General features: G+C 47.5%; 1 protein-coding gene across 1 annotated transcript in view; it reads right to left on the bottom strand.

Annotated features, from left to right (window-relative positions):
- Positions 1-381: 381 nt before the first annotated feature.
- The window catches only part of LOC142785174 (uncharacterized), an 80803-nt gene continuing 65251 nt past the window's right edge, over positions 382-15933 (bottom strand). The window contains exons 5-6 of the mRNA XM_075883629.1: positions 11584-11908; positions 382-524 (exon numbers count right to left, since the gene is read on the bottom strand). Of these exons, the coding sequence (XP_075739744.1) occupies positions 382-524; positions 11584-11908 (468 nt within the window). The remainder of the gene's footprint in view (positions 525-11583; positions 11909-15933) is intronic.

Genomic DNA, 15933 nt, shown 5'->3' with positions numbered 1-15933 from the left:
AGAACGCGAAACGCCAGAAGCTGAACTCCTGAGCCATCTCCGAGTGCGCACTCAAGGAGTGACAATTGTTCAAGCCCGCATGCTCGGACAGTCACAAACTGCAGTGATCACGTTCGATGGACCAATACTGCCACGCTTCGTGTATTATTACGGTGGCGAAATGCCGTGCGTGCCTTATCAACCCACACGGCAGTACTGTAAACTCTGCAAGAGCCAGGGACATAGGACGGATGTTTGTCCCACACCAATGACAAAGGCGTGCAGTAACTGTTGCCTAAGAGACCCACCTGAGGACCACACTTGCGATCCAAAATGTGCCCTGTGCGGCGGACGCCATCCCACGGCGGCATCGGAGTGCACCAAGGAACTCAAACGCGTCCCTCAAAAGGGCCGGTCGTTGCTGTCGCACCAACACAGCACACCAAAAACCACTGGCATACTCAAGAGACGCTGGTTCAGCACGGACCGCGAGGACTCTGCACCGCCAGGCAGGGCCCGTTCCAGTTCCCGATTCAGATCTCGATCTACATCCCGGTCAAGGTCCGGCTCTCGAGACTGCTCCAACTCCAGGAATGGTGGCCACAAGCAGGCTCAAGCAAAGCAACAACAGCACAAGGGCAAGAAGGCGCAGAAAAAGGAAACGAAGAACCAGGTGAGCTGGGCAGCAAAATCCTCCCTACACTCACACCAAACACCACAACTCACGCGCTTAGAACGTGAGTTAGAGATAATGTGGGTGGGAATAGGTGACCTAGAACGCGAAAATAGGGAACTAAAAAAGCAACAAACGCAGCACCCGCAACAAAACTCTATACCCACCCAGAGTGGCCAGAAATCGCAAACGCAACCGAATGCAGGAGGTGACTCAATGATTACGTCGTCGATGCTGAAAGAAACATTAAAGGAAGTTATACCGACAGTTATAGAGCGAGTGTAGAGAGGAAGAAGAATATGTGCCGCAGTGGGTCACGCTTTTAGGAAGAGGAGCCGAGCGCGAGCTGTTGCTCCGAGCGTTGTGTATCCTGCGTCGGTTCCTGCCGCCCGGTTGCCGCATCAACAGACCTGCTGTGCAAGCACTACTTGTGCCAATAAACCCCGTTCCAGAGTGGTGGAGGTGCCGGGGTAACTCAACCTGGAACTCCGCAACCGGAAACTACCTGCCATCCCAGACATGGCTGAAGAAACTATCCAGCAAGGTACGACCCAGCCTCCGATGGTCATCGTTCCCACTGCGCTACGTGTACACGATCCACCTTTTTTCGACGGTACTGATGAGAAAGACGTCGAAGATTGGCTGTCGACATTTGAAAAGGTAGGCGCAAGCAACAAGTGGGACGACCCTTCGAAGCTGCAATATGTACCCTTCTACCTGAAAGAGGTGGCTAGTCTCTGGTTTAACAACCACCAGTCGGAATTTGCCACTTGGGGTGCCTTTAAGCTACGCATTGCCGATGTGTTCGGTAGCCCCGAGGTACGCAAGCTCCGTGCCGAACAGCGCCTACGGGGACGCGCACAGCTTCAAGGAGAAGGCTTCACAAGCTACATCGAGGATGTGCTCGACTTGTGCAAGCGCCTTGACCCTTCAATGATTGAGGCAGACAAGATCAAACATATTTTGAAGGGGATAGACGACGACGCCTTCCAGATGCTGCTGGCCAAGGCATACACAACACTCGGAGCAACAGCTCGCGCTCGGCTCTTCTTCCTAAAGGCGTGACCCACTGCGGCACATATTCTTCTTCCTCTCTACACGAGTAATGATAAATGTAGATAGAAAGCTCGAGATTCTGGACAAGAAAATCCAGGCACAACACGTTCAATTCACGAAAGCCTTGCGAAAGCATGCCACAGGCATCAACATCAGAGAAAAAGCTGAAAAAATTTACAACAGGCCTGGATTGTCGGCCAAAAACCAGGAGACGCATAATGGCTAATCATCAAACGCAGCGGTCAGAAAAGTGCGAAATATGGCAGTGGAACTGCCGTGGTTTCCGGCGGAAAAGAGGGCAACTGTTGCAGCTGCTGGCGTCGCAACAAAAGTCACCTGCTGTCATAGCAGTCCAGGAAGCCGGAACACAACCAAAATTACGGGGTTACGAAACTTATAGTACCGGGGACGCAGAATGAAAAGTTGCTACATTAGTCGATAACTCAATTACAGCAATATGTCATCAGCCCATTGAAGAGGCGGATATCCCGCATATCATAACAGAAATAACCTACAAAGGAAGCCATGGAAAGAGCGCCTTCACACTTAATATCTATAGTCCCCCAAGACAAAAGAGAGCAACGTTCGACAAGCTCTTTCAAGAGACAGCAAAACTGGCGAAAGGGAATCCATTAATCATAGTTGGGGACTTTAATGCCAGGCATGCAAGCTGGGGATATAAGATGCAAGACACCAAAGGCAAGAATATCGCAAGACAAATAGAGAAACTGGAAATGACTCTGTTAACTGACCCTGCAATACCAACGAGGATAGGCAACAGCGCATCCATGGACACAAGTCCGGACTTGACGATAGTACAAAACTGCCACAGCGTGGACTGGTACAACACCCTTGAAAACCTGGCCAGTGATCATTACATACTAAGCACCACAATCCGCACCGGCCGAATCCGCAAACACATCGGCACAGCCAAAATTACAGACTGGCACGCGTATAGAAAAGCGCTAAAAGTGCACGTGACCACCATAGATGACTTGGACGAGTGGTGCAAAGTAATTCGAAATGAAAAGCAAATGTACACCAAAACTGTCGCCAGAACAGATGATACCCCTCAAGTAGACGCTCACCTTCTCCACCTGTGGGAAGCAAGAAGAAACCTCACTAAAAGATGGAAAAGGCAAAAGCGTAATAAGAAACTCAAAGCGAAAATTGAAGAAATAACGCAGCAAGCCGAACAGTACGCTAATCAACTCGCGACAGCCAACTGGGAACAATTTTGCGATTCACTAAATGGAACCCTAGGAACAGCAAAGACATGGAATATCTTAAGAGCCATGATTGACCCTCTGAAAACTAAACGCGAAGGACAAAAATCTCTAGAAAGATTATTGCACACATATCCAGGCACAAGAGATGACTTGCTTCAAGACATCTATATTAAGTGTTTCGGCGCCCGAGCCATCAAAGCTCCTTACCAGGCTAAATACACTGGGCTCCCAAACCCGGAACTGGATGCACCTTTCACGCATGCCGAGGTCAGAGCGGCAATCGTCAGCATGAAACGCAACACAGCGCCTGGGGCGGACCAAATCACCAATGCCATGATTCGCAACATGAATGACGAGCCACAACAGCGCTTCTAAACTTCATTAACAAACACTGGGTAAATGGCACTATACCTCAGCAATGGAAGCATGCTGTAATAATTATGATACCGAAACCAGGAAAGAAATTGGCAATAGAAAACCTCAGGCCAATATCTCTTACCTCGTGCTTAGGCAAAGTGTTTGAGAGATTAATAAATGCCGGACTTCAACGGCACCTTGAACAAAATAACTTGTTGCCAAACACCATGTTTGGTTTCCGCTCGAACCTTTCGACACAGGACATCCTTCTGCTTTTAAAGGAGGAAGTACTAACAAATGTTCCAAACGCAGGAGAAAACATTGTCATGGCCATCGACATAACAGGCACTTTTGACAACGTAAGCCATAAGGCCATATTAGATGGGCTAGCAGCGACAAACTGCGGTCAAAGGACGTACAAATATGTACAGAACTTCCTTACTAAAAGAACCGCTGTTATCAGACTAAGAGAAGACGAATCCAATGTCTTCCACCCACCGAGCAAAGGAACACCACAAGGCGCTGTGATCTCGCCTACGCTTTTCAACATAGCCATGATTGGTCTAGCCAAAAAACTGGAAGGTATTCCCGACATCCGACACTCCTTCTATGCGGATGACATCACTGTATGGACAACCAAGGGTAGCTTGGCGGAAAAAGAAGAGCGGCTTCAAATGGCAGCTAAAACCATCGAAGATTACACTAAAGAAAGGGGGCTTCAGTGCTCAGCAGACAAATCGGAACTCATTCGGTTCTCCAAGAGTGAAAAACAAAGGACAGACCCGAGCCTGCGCCTTGAGGTCAAGCTAGACGGCAATATTATACCAGAGAAAACAACTGTTCGGATCTTAGGGATGTGATTACAGTCTAATCAGCGATGTCTCCACACACTGAATATGCTTAAACGAACAGCTCAACAAATTGTTCGTATGATAGTTCGAATAACGAACAATCGTGCTGGACTGAAAAAACAAGACGTGCTTCGTTTGGTAAAGAGCTTAGTCATCAGCAGACTAACATACTCGCTACCCTACCACAACATGAATAGAGAGGAGAAAGAAAAAGCAGACAAAATAATAAGGATGGCGTATAGAGCGGCTCTGCGACTACCACAAAGCACTTCAACTGCGAAGCTATTAGCGCTCGGACTTCACAATACATTTGATGAGTTAGCTGAGGCACAAGTAACCACCCACATTAACCACCTGCTACAGACGACAACCGGCAGAAAACTTCTTCAGAGGATCGGCCTCGGAGAACACGTACAGGCACATGGAAGAGCTAAGGAATTGTCGTGTTCAGTCAGAGCCTGGTACAAAATATGCCCCCTACCGAAGAACATGGACCCAGTTTTACATGCTGGAAGACGTAAAGCAAGAGCCGTTTACATAGATAAACAGACAAAATATCTGAATACGGCGAGATTTACTGACGCTGCACCATATCAGGCAAATGCAAAGAACATGGTGGCCGTGGTCACAGACCGAAAAGGAAACGTCACAAGTTGTGCCTCCATAGCCCAAGCCTCTATCACAGAAGCGGAGGAGATAGCGATCGCGCTGGCAATCAAGGAGGGCAGGGAGCGAAAAGCCCCAATGACAATAATCACAGACTCGAATGCTGCATGTAGAAATTACGAAAAAGGTAGAATATGTATGAAGGCCTTCCAAATTCTAACCAAAGCTCACAAGGACTTCCCAATTGAATACACCCAAACCATTATCTGGGCGCCAGGGCACGAGGGCGTCACCGGGAACCAGTTTGCGGATGAGGCGGCTCGGGGCTTCACAGATTACCGAGCTTCCTTGCACACTGCAATAGAGGATCCAACGCCCCTAGACCCTAACTTTGGTGCAATTCTTCAGTATTACAGGGACAATAGAAAAGTGTATCCAGCACCGTACAAGAAACTCACAGCAATAGAATCGGTGGCATTACGCAGAATCCAAACAAACACATACACGAACTTACACATGCTGCATGTATTCTATCCCACAGCATACAAAGATATATGTCCGTGGTGTGGGTCCACACCAAGTCTGTTTCACATCACGTGGGAGTGTACGCATCACAATGAAGAACACCACAACATGAACAACACAAAGGAACAATAAGAGGCGCTGCTGTCCAGCTCGGCCATTGTTGAATAGCGCTGGCTGGTCCAACGGGTAGAGATGATGGCTAGGGCCAGCGGAGCCCTGGAATAGGGGCCCGACCATTTGGAATGCCCCGCGTTATGCGCAAATAAAGTTTTCTCTCTCTCTCTCTCTCTCTGCACCGTCCCTTTCAATGTGCATAAAATGCATCCATGCACAGAGTCAAAAGTGGTCAGCGCAACAGCAGATAAAAGAATACGAGGACAAAAACACACTTTCAACTGACATGTAATACCACGTACCATATGTACACCACACCCAAGATACAGTATGATCATAGTAGAAAAAAAGAACGAATTTTTGTATCAAAGTGCAGTGAAGCCATCAAAAAACTAAGGCAGAGTAGCACATGACGATGAATACAGGTAAGCCAGTTCTTTATCCGATAAGAGCATTAAAGGCTTAATGTCACTGCTTCTTTTAACTATTACAGTCTCAATGGTAATCCTGGTGCTATCAGAAAATTCAGACGCAACAACTTGTGTTTCCTGGACCCCATGCTCAACAATCAGAAGCCAAGAACCATCTCTCTTTTTAGTTTTTTTTACATTTTGACAGTGTTCCTGCTACTGTAAATTTAGGTACATGTCTCTTTGACCAACATAACCGTTTCTGCAGAACGAGCGTGTGCTGTAATTGATGCCTCCAGCACAGTAAACAAATATTTACGGTCCATAGATTTGCCATGGCTCAGAGGTATTTGCACAGCACTAGTTGAAACGCACAACTGAGATAGCTTAGTCAGTGCATTGGTTTAGTAGGAGCGTTTCTAAGCATACGAGTTTGCAGAAAAATTGGCAATATTAAAATAAAACATGGCTAGAAATTTTTTTCTGGCTTCTCATAGCTGGAAATATTTAGCGAGGGCGTGTTTCAGAAAGGGATACGAGGATGAAGACACACTTTCAACTGAAATGTAACAACACGTTCTTTAGCACCCAGGTGAATGAGTGGAAAAACTTTATTAATTGTCCAGAAGAATAATGACCCAAGCTCAGGTCTCCCATGTCGAGACGTCAAGGCCTTGCCTTCCGCCGCTTCACGGGCCTGCTGGTACCCAGAAATGGTCGGCGAGCTTGGAGCTCCGCAGAGCTGCTTCCCACCTTGCCGAAAAAACACCGCAACCTTCAGTACTTTCGACTGCAAATAAGTGGTCAACCTGAATTCAATTAGCATGCTGCATGTTGCCGCTGTTTTTGTTTGTGGTTTTACTGTATTTTGATGTTTCACTTCTTGTTTATTTAGCATTACCATGTTGTTTTAGTTTGGGGTGTACTTGTAGTTGTGATACTTGTAGTTGTGATGTAATTGATTTCAATTGAATGTCGGTGCTAATTTTCTTCTGGCCTGCGTTGATGTGCCTACTTTAGCATTGAGAAGTTTGAAGTATGGCATACCAACTAGTCCACTGGCACATGTTGCCCCATGCGCAGAAACCACGCGGTACTAGGCGCACGCTCTTATGTGTTGTGTGGTGGTGAGGAAGTCGAATATTTTATTGCCATATCAATTATCTAGACACTTTCGGCTGATTTTCGCCGTCACCGTCATGTCTCGAATATGTATATGTATGCATATAGGTGTGATCGATTAAGTTGCACCTCCTGCACCGGTTCATGGTGCACGACACCGCAGTCCCCGATTCTCTGTTGCACTACATCGCAGTGCTCTATTGCAGCGTGGTGCTGGTGTGGTACTGCTGCGGTGCAGAGAATTCCTGAGCTTGCTCGAAAGAAGGTGCCATCGTGGTACAGCTCAGAAGGGACGAAATGTTTCGCCGGCACTTTGTTGAACATGGCGTTGATCGTGGATGTGAATTTATAGTGTGCAACACCAAATATAACGGCGTGATAGTGGCAGATGGCAGCATGAAGATTCAAGCAGTGGCTGCTGAGGGAATTTTTCGGCTGAATGCGGGCGCATAAGAAACGAGGCTTTGCGAGCGAGCAGAGCAGGTGAAGGGTGATGCACCAATGCTCTTGATTAAAAGGAGAAAAAACAACAGGTGATAGCGCTGCATCTGCACCACTTGCATGACGATGGCACTGCAGAGGTGCCACCTCAACTATTGCAGCACCGGATCCCCGTGCCACGTCAGAATCGAACACAGCTTTACAAAGCGCGCAAGGAAAATAAACCAGAAAAGAAATTCACAGCAGATCCATGGAGTGAATGATGATGAATGGGGCGAAGCGCTAAAGCTATGATTTCATCGCTAAAACGTGGCCCATTTGCGACTATCGCCCACTACATCATCAAAGACGTGACAAACGCTATATATTTATACAAGAAATTATATTATTCGTAAGGCGCAGCTATACGTAGCTTCCGTTACCCCTTCAATATAGCGGCTTTATGGTCGGTGAAGTGGTCGATCGGGGATGCGGCGTAGTGGGATGTTTGCAAAGGCGGAACTGTATAGGTGGTCCCGTACGTACACAAACAAGGGATTGACAAACCCACACCTTTAGGAGCCTCGCCCCTAAAAGAATGGCACCCACCGAGAACTAGAACCAGTGATCCCTCGTGCCTCAGCGTGCTACATTAAGTAACCAGGCCACGCCGCTTATAATCCCACTAATGGCGAGCTATTTATATACACCATTTACCACGGGATTACTGCCAATGTACTTGAAAGAAACATTCTTGAACAAAAGATGTACTTCGTTTCGACAAGTCATACATGCTTTCCCTAAATATTGACGTGTCCGATGGCTTGATTAATGAAACGGTGGATTCACTGAAGCACATACAGTTGGATGAAAAGTGCGTTCCAAAATGTCTCTGGCTCCACTTTCACTGTGAGCCTTGCCACGTTGGTCTAGTGGCTAATGTACTCGGCTGTTGACCAGCAGGTCGTGGGATCGAATCCCGGCCGTGGCGGCTGCATTTTCGGTGGAGGCGAAAATGCTATAAGCCCGTGTGCTCAGATTTTGGTGCACGTTAAAGAACCCGAAGTGGTCGAAACTTCCGGAGCCCTCCACTACGTCGTCTCTTATGATGATATGGTGCTTTAGGGACTTCAAACTTCACATAACAATCGATCAATCAATCAATCAATCAATCAGTCAATCACTTTCACTTTCACTTTGAAGCGACAGGAAAAATTGCTTGCATCAAATTTAGTATATTCAGGAAGTTTCTGGTCCTGTCGCGCCTGTGAATTAGGTTCTTATCGAAATGCGCATCACCACTATCACTTTACATGTATAAACTCAACTAGCTGCCACCGATTAGTTGTAATGACGCTTGCGTCATTAAAACATAGCACGGCTTTGTCGTCGCCAGCAGGTCACAATGGTATACATCTCCCCAAGAACCTTGTGTATGACGTCATGAACTTCTTGCGGCACAAATTTCGTGTAGTGTGCACGCCTACAGGATCTGCCGGTGATAGTCGCTAGAGACATCTACGTTATTTTACTCCGACGTGAAAATCAGTGGCTTGTCACGTTTCTAGATGCCGAACTTGAGCTCAACCTCCTGTTGGACGTCACTCTATCAGAACGCCATCTGTTCAAATATCGTGTTAACTGCAGTAGTGTCATTTTAAGAACAATCGACCATGTTCACTACATTTCGAATGATTCCCGATTCTCCTAGCCTTACCGTATAACAGCCCGATGTGTTGCAATCACATTAATTGACTCGGCCTTGTTTCGAAAGTGTCATTTTTTTATTGCTTAGAACTATGGCACATGCAGCCATGGAAGCGAATAGCTAGGTGTGAGCACGTGGATGTCACATGGGCACTTTCTATCAAAATCGAATTTCTGGACCATGTTTGATTCATCTCCGTTTCTAACACAATCGAGTGAATCGTGATTGACAAACTTGGACTCTACAGCTATGATCATTTTATCGTGTAATGCCGATACTGTCAAAGTCAGGTATGGTCAGCTGCTTTTCTAAACGATGAATAAGTACGGTGCATTTAACATCTCAGCCAACGTGAGTTAGATTTATTTACGCCTGTAAAGTGAAGTATCTGACGAACGGGCGTAAGAACCAGAGCTGTAATACTGAAAGGTGGGCTTGTTGGTTATGCTGCTTACTGAAGCTTTGGGGCACACACACGAGGGAAAACGAAATTGACACAGAGAGCAGCGCAGTTACTCTTCTCAGCACCTCATGATCACTTGCGCATGAGCAAAAACGGCGTCGCACAAAAATATATAAACCAATTCATTCGTCAACAGATGCAGCGCCATTCTCTTCATAGTAACCTATACGTAGAACACCACCACTTGACAGCACTGACTTTTCACCCTGTTTCCTACTGTGTGGTCGGCACCCCTCACACACTATCGACACAACTCTACCATACCGGCTGAACGCTTGTCAAAGGGACACTAAAGTCAAATAACAATTAACGTCAGAGCTGGCTGGCTCAATGTATGACAACATCTAAAATGACAATACTGTCTACAACAGTGCCCTACTTACGGAGAAATTAAGGTAAATGAACAAGAACACAAGCGCCGCAGTAGGAAATTTTCAAAATGATCCCGATGACACCAGATGGACCACCTACAATTATTCACTAGTAATTGATCTAACTGCCCTAAATAAAGAATCTCTCGTGCATGAAGAGAGGCAAAAAATGCTGCTTGTTCGTTTCTGTTTGATTCATGGAAAAAAGAGCCACCGGACGTTACTGTGGGGAATGGCGTGAAAGGTTCAAAAATTCCATTTTCGCGTGGTTACACAGGATAGGTGATGCCATATAGCGGGGCGCAGTTCAAACCAAAAACGTCTGCTATCTCGAAGCCAATGGCAGGAAATTGATCAATGGCCGTTATTGCTGCTGTGCACGTGGCTCCTCCTGCTTTCGGTCTGCTGCTACTAGCGCAGTGAAGCCGGGCAACGTTGTGCACGGCAACAGCGACGTGAGATGGTCCAGTCGGTCCGCTTCTTGAGGCGGGTAACCTGAAGTGCGCTAACCCGATGTGAACCACTAAAACTTGATTTTATTTTTAAATAGGCCCTTAATTCTTTGGCAAAAAAGTAACACTACGAGGTTTGTGGACCTTTATTTCAACAATCAACGTTGACTTAATAGTAGCCTTTAGTGCTCTTTAATATGCACTGATATCTTACGCAATGATACATGACTAAGAGGGCCACAACCTCACATGGGCCTTTGCCTCCAGTGAGCAATAGCGGAAGAGTGATCGCTGTGACAGTATACGCTTCTGCGCCCAGTTGCCTTCCTGGAGAGCTTGTGTGCCTCTTGATTTCTTCCGCAGTTTCTGATCTCTCCTCGATGTTTTGGATGTGCGCTGCCATGGCCACGACACTGTGAACAACGAGTGTCCGAAGCCGTTCTATGATCCACTCCCTATGATGGCTGCTATAGCTAGGTCACCGTACCCGTCCTTTTTTGTCAACTCATGTATTGTAGCGAAGGGTAAAGCTGCATTGTGGCATGCTCTCAAGCACCACACAATCGGTTCGCCCGTACCATGCATTGCTTACGGATGCTACTGGTGTTCCGGCATGATTTCAAGCCGTTGGTTAAGCTACTGTTCAATCCTTCAGCATCGTTTGATATACGCCTGTACCCACTCTTTTTTTTTCACCTAAAATTCATAGTCTAGACGTTTTCCTCAATTGAAAAGTATCATTGGCACGTGTAAAACTACTTACGCTAATATACACGGCAGAATAAATTGTGCGTTGTTCGAAAGTTCCCGTTTAACCGCATCTGCACGTCAAACTTTATCGGCGATGCTGTTACAGGGCACTGCTGGCTCCAAGGCTGCGCATTTGCACGTTCACCCAAGTGGGGCGTGTTGCTAACTAAGCATTATGCTGTTCAATGGACATTTGTTATGCCGTCGTGTCTAAGCGGGTATGACAACAACAGCATGTGCACTAACGCAAGACGTGAAAGAGCGTTATACGATTGCTGCCCCCGCAGACGATTGAACACGGCGAACCGTTATATACGGCAACATGAAAGAGTCACAATGCCAAGACATGAGCCAGAAACGTTGCAAAAAGTAAAAAAAAAACACGTCTTTTAAACGCGTTCAAACCCGCACTTTCTGGCGTGCTTTATTGAATTTTACTGAATAATATTCTTTCACTCTAGGTGCACATTTTATGCATTTAAAAATAGAACACTCACCGATGCCGTCATCTCCAAAATTATGGGTTAAGTGGGTGCTGGCACCCGCACCATAAGTGGTGCGCATTATGACACCTCCTATGACAGGGCAGAGCGGCTGTGTGCCATTCTCCAAAGGCGCAAAGGCATAAACATATGCCAATAAATCTTCGGCAGATCTGACAATAGGCCTTTCTGCATACGATGCTAACGGTGCACCTAAGCAGGTCACGGGTGGCGCCTGGCGTAGCATCGAGCAAGTTGCTAGATGTGGCCCTTTCCTGGCGAAACAGGAATCGGCGAGTGTCTCAAGTGCAGCTGGGTGCTTCCCTGAGGGCAGCCATCCCTGCGTAAAAAAATCAACGCAAGGTTGAACAGATGAGCATGTTCGAAGGAGGATGAAACAGGGTGCAGAAAATCGAAACGGACAGCGCACGCCTCCAGACTACCATGAGTCGGCTCACTTAGATTCAGGGGGAGGCCAACCGTGGTGGTCGAGTGGCTAGGGTAGTCGGCTGCTGACCCGCAAATCGCGGGATCAAATTCCGGTTTCGGCGGATGCATTTCCGATGGAGGTCACACGCAGAATGACAAGCAGATCAAAACGTGCCCCACGTTTCTCACGCACAAATGATGCACGAAATGTACTCACAGGTACAGATGAACGCGAAGAAGCGCTTCGTTTGTGGCTTCGCTGTGTCTGAAAAGCGCGCCCTTTTGGCAAGCGGAGACTGTGCAACGATTGCAGTGACCTCTGTGCGCCCGGTAACTACAACAGAATTGTTCCGGCGACATCCCAAGGACAGTCAAGATGTACGATCCTCCCCACCGCGAGATGAAGGGTGCGCGAGCAAGCGTCCACACACCTGCTCTCCACGGGGCAAAGTACGCGTGGGAGATGTGAGAACGCGCGCCGCCACGTCATGACGATGTGTCGACGCGCACTTATTGCGCCATCTTATACACGTCAGACTCTTAAGTTTTGCGGACACGCAGCGCCACCTGTCGATGCAGTTTTGAGTAGTTCGAAGCTCAACTTTCCCAGTTTTCTGAGCAACCAGGTGCCACTACAGCGTACGAAACAACGATTGAGCTAAATATTAGGTGTACTTGCGCATTGAGCACTTGGACAAAGAGCTAGAAATTTCTCTCAGCTAGTCGGACGCGTGACCAAACCACGCCGGGAAGTGCTTGCTGATTCACTCGACAGAACGACGGCGAAGACAAGAGCAGACGCAACAGCTCCACGCTCTATGAAAAAAGACCGTAGTCGACGCTAGTGTTACACGCCGTGTATTGCCACGAACGTAAATGACTTCAGTTTTACTGATTTCCGCAGCTTTCGGGAAGCAGAGCGGCGAGAGTGCTGCAGTCATAGATACGGGCTGTTGCGAACGTGTTGGGTAGACTCGTGTTCTCCACAGCTGTTCGCATGAGAAAGTGTGATAATGTAGGTCTCCTGCTAATATGTTGAATTGCGTTGACGAAGAACCATGGAAACTTTGATCATCTGACCACGGCGCGCGCCGTGCAGCAGTAGACAGGTGGTGCGCGCGACAGGCATCACACACGCCACCACCACAAAGCATTGCGCACGTAGGGCTTTCAAGGCTCTAAGTTCTGGCTTTGATTAGGAAATGCGAATACGTCATACAGGTAGATCGGAAAATGATCACGACCACAATCAGGTTTTTCTTGCCGTTGGTCATGCGATGGCTGGAGCTAACTCGGAGGACTTGGTTTTCCCTTTCGTTGTACACCGATAAAGTGGAAGCGCATGTATCCCCATTTGCAGTATATACAAACGGAAGACAACCGTCAAGAGGACATTCTAGCATGCGTAATAAAACAGTTCAACGCACAGGAAGCGAGAGATCGATGGAGAATGCAACTACAAAGGCGAAAGTCGCCAAGGTGTTCGTGCCTGATAAAGTGAACTTTGTACCGCTGGTCGTAAAATAGATTGCTCGTGTATGCACTTCATCGCTTTGGCATCATGTGTATGCCAAAATTTAACGCATTTAGGCATTACAGCATGTCGGAGTGCTTGCCTCCGACTCGATGTCATGCGATGCTCGCATACACTTAAATTGCCAGTTGCAGTGGGCCGAAATTATTGCAATATCTTTTGATGAGCTTCCTACTTTTCTGCAGCAAGGTTTGAATAAAAAAAAGCTTGCCAGGTCCTTGATTTTCAGGAAACCGTGCCTCAGGACAAACGAAAGAGGAAGGTCTATGCCATTTCGCTTGCGGGCGGCTCTCTTTGCACTACCCATTTTTGACCGGCGCGTCGATGGAGGCGCTGGTGGCGGCGTTTTTCACAGCGCCGCCTGGACAGAGTCTGACGTGTATGCCGAAAACACGACAGCTCCTCCCGAAATTCCCATCAACAGCTGTAAGTGGTAGATATAAATAGCTTGCCGTTTGGCCATTGTGCAATATTTTACAGTGCAACGGGTTAGATACGGACAGAAAAGGGACACAACGCTGAACTCTCTACTGAAATTTATTTGGAAAACGAAAGGACATATATAGGAGACAATGAGTCATCAAAACTGTGCGCATGGGCACATGTGTTACTGCACCACACGCTGCACCCACATAACAGCAAGTTATATTCTTCATCTTGAAGAGTGATAGATGGATGACTTATGCACTTGTAATAAGTTTCATGAAAAAAGCTTCGGCTGGCTCACGCGTGCGCTGATCTACATGTCTATATACGCGTCAGATAGCCGAAGCCTTTTTCATTAAATCTTTAACAAGTGCATAGGTCATCCATCTATCACTCTTCAAGATGAAGAATATACGTTCCTTTTAGACAAGACATGAAGCGTGTTGTGCTGTAACACATGTGCCCATGCGCACAGTTTTGATGACTCATTGTCTCCTATATATGTCCTTTCTTTTTCCAAATAAATTTCAGCTGAGAATTCAGCGCTGTGTCCCTTCCCTGTTCATATCTAACCCGGTGCTCTGTAAAATATTTCACGATGAAGATCTACCAACTCGCCCCACTCTCGATTCTGCCATTTGACCGTTGAAGGACTTGCCTCTCCGTGGCTCAGTAGTTAACGCCTCGCGCTCACGTGTCAGAAGACCAACGTTCGATTCCGCGCACTGGAGTCTATTCCTGGATTTTGTAGCGTTAGCTACACTGGCCTCGCTGAGCCAATTTCGCGTGGCATTGGTCTGCGCATGCGCATTGATACTCCACCGCCGCTGCGCGCGGCTCGCCGCCGGTGTGCGCGCAATTCGATGCGCTGCGCAGACGATCAGTGGTGTCACGCACCGGAGCCGGCACCTCCCTCGCACTCGCACTCGGCCGCGGCCGCGCGCGACTCGCCGCCGCCGGTGTGTGCTTTCCAGAGGAGTGCCGCCATAGCCTTGGTAGACATATGGACGCCGATGCGCACGCGCCTTCCCTGTGCAGTCGCCAACATACACTGCGCTAAAGCCACTTGATAGCGCCTCTGACTGGCGTTTGCCACTGTGGTAAAGCCATGGAGAAGGAGAGTGTAAATGCTGCTCAACGGTGCAGTAGAGCGGAGAAGCTTTACTTATAGGATCCCGAAGTAGTTGCCCGGCAAAATAAATATACATGTTCCACATTATACGTATACCGTGTGTGCGTCATTGTAACAGCTGTAAGCATGATATCTGGAAAGATAACGCTACGTATATGGAAAGCTAACGCTACGTATATCCTGGCATAGCTGAGCTAAGCCACTGCCATTTTGTTCTTTCTGGCTGTTTTGTATATTACAGATACGTACATACATACAGTGAGTGACGGCGACACCAGCGCTGCCAGAAAAATTCCACCAAGAGTGTCCGTTTACTTGCTATCGCAATAATAAACTCAGTTTGAAAGCTCCGTCGGAGGGGCGAGCCGCGTGGCGGTCATGAAAACTAGTGGCACTGCAATACAATTTTGCTCCAGCGGCGCGCATGTTGTGATCGGCTACGTGCAAGCGGCTACCGCAAATGGTTCCTTGTATTCCCACGTCACTTCTCGGACTGATTTCGGTACAACGTAGTTTCTTGTACGCAAATGCGTTTGTGATGTATGAGGCGTAGCGAGGAGGAGCAGATTTATCTACATTGAGGTAACCGGACTTGCTTAGTGCTAGGTTCCAACAGCGGCGACCGCAATGACGACTCCGCTTCACGCAACTTGTTTGTTTGTTTATTCATTATTGTATTTTCTGTGTAAACATGGTTACACAGTGGCGTGGGCCCACATAAAAGCTGCTTTAAGCAGCTTGAGAACCTCATTTTGTAACCTCCGATCTCTTTCGCCCTGCGGTGACGGGCTCGCAGAGAAACGATCACAAGCAAATTCGCTTTCTAGCCTTGCACGTCACCCGA

Source organism: Rhipicephalus microplus, unplaced genomic scaffold, assembly GCF_043290135.1.
Source record: "Rhipicephalus microplus isolate Deutch F79 unplaced genomic scaffold, USDA_Rmic scaffold_18, whole genome shotgun sequence".
Classification (NCBI taxonomy): Eukaryota; Metazoa; Arthropoda; class Arachnida; order Ixodida; family Ixodidae; genus Rhipicephalus; species Rhipicephalus microplus.
The sequence above is the reverse complement of the archived record's forward strand: the minus strand, read 5'-3'. Positions and strand labels throughout refer to the sequence as shown.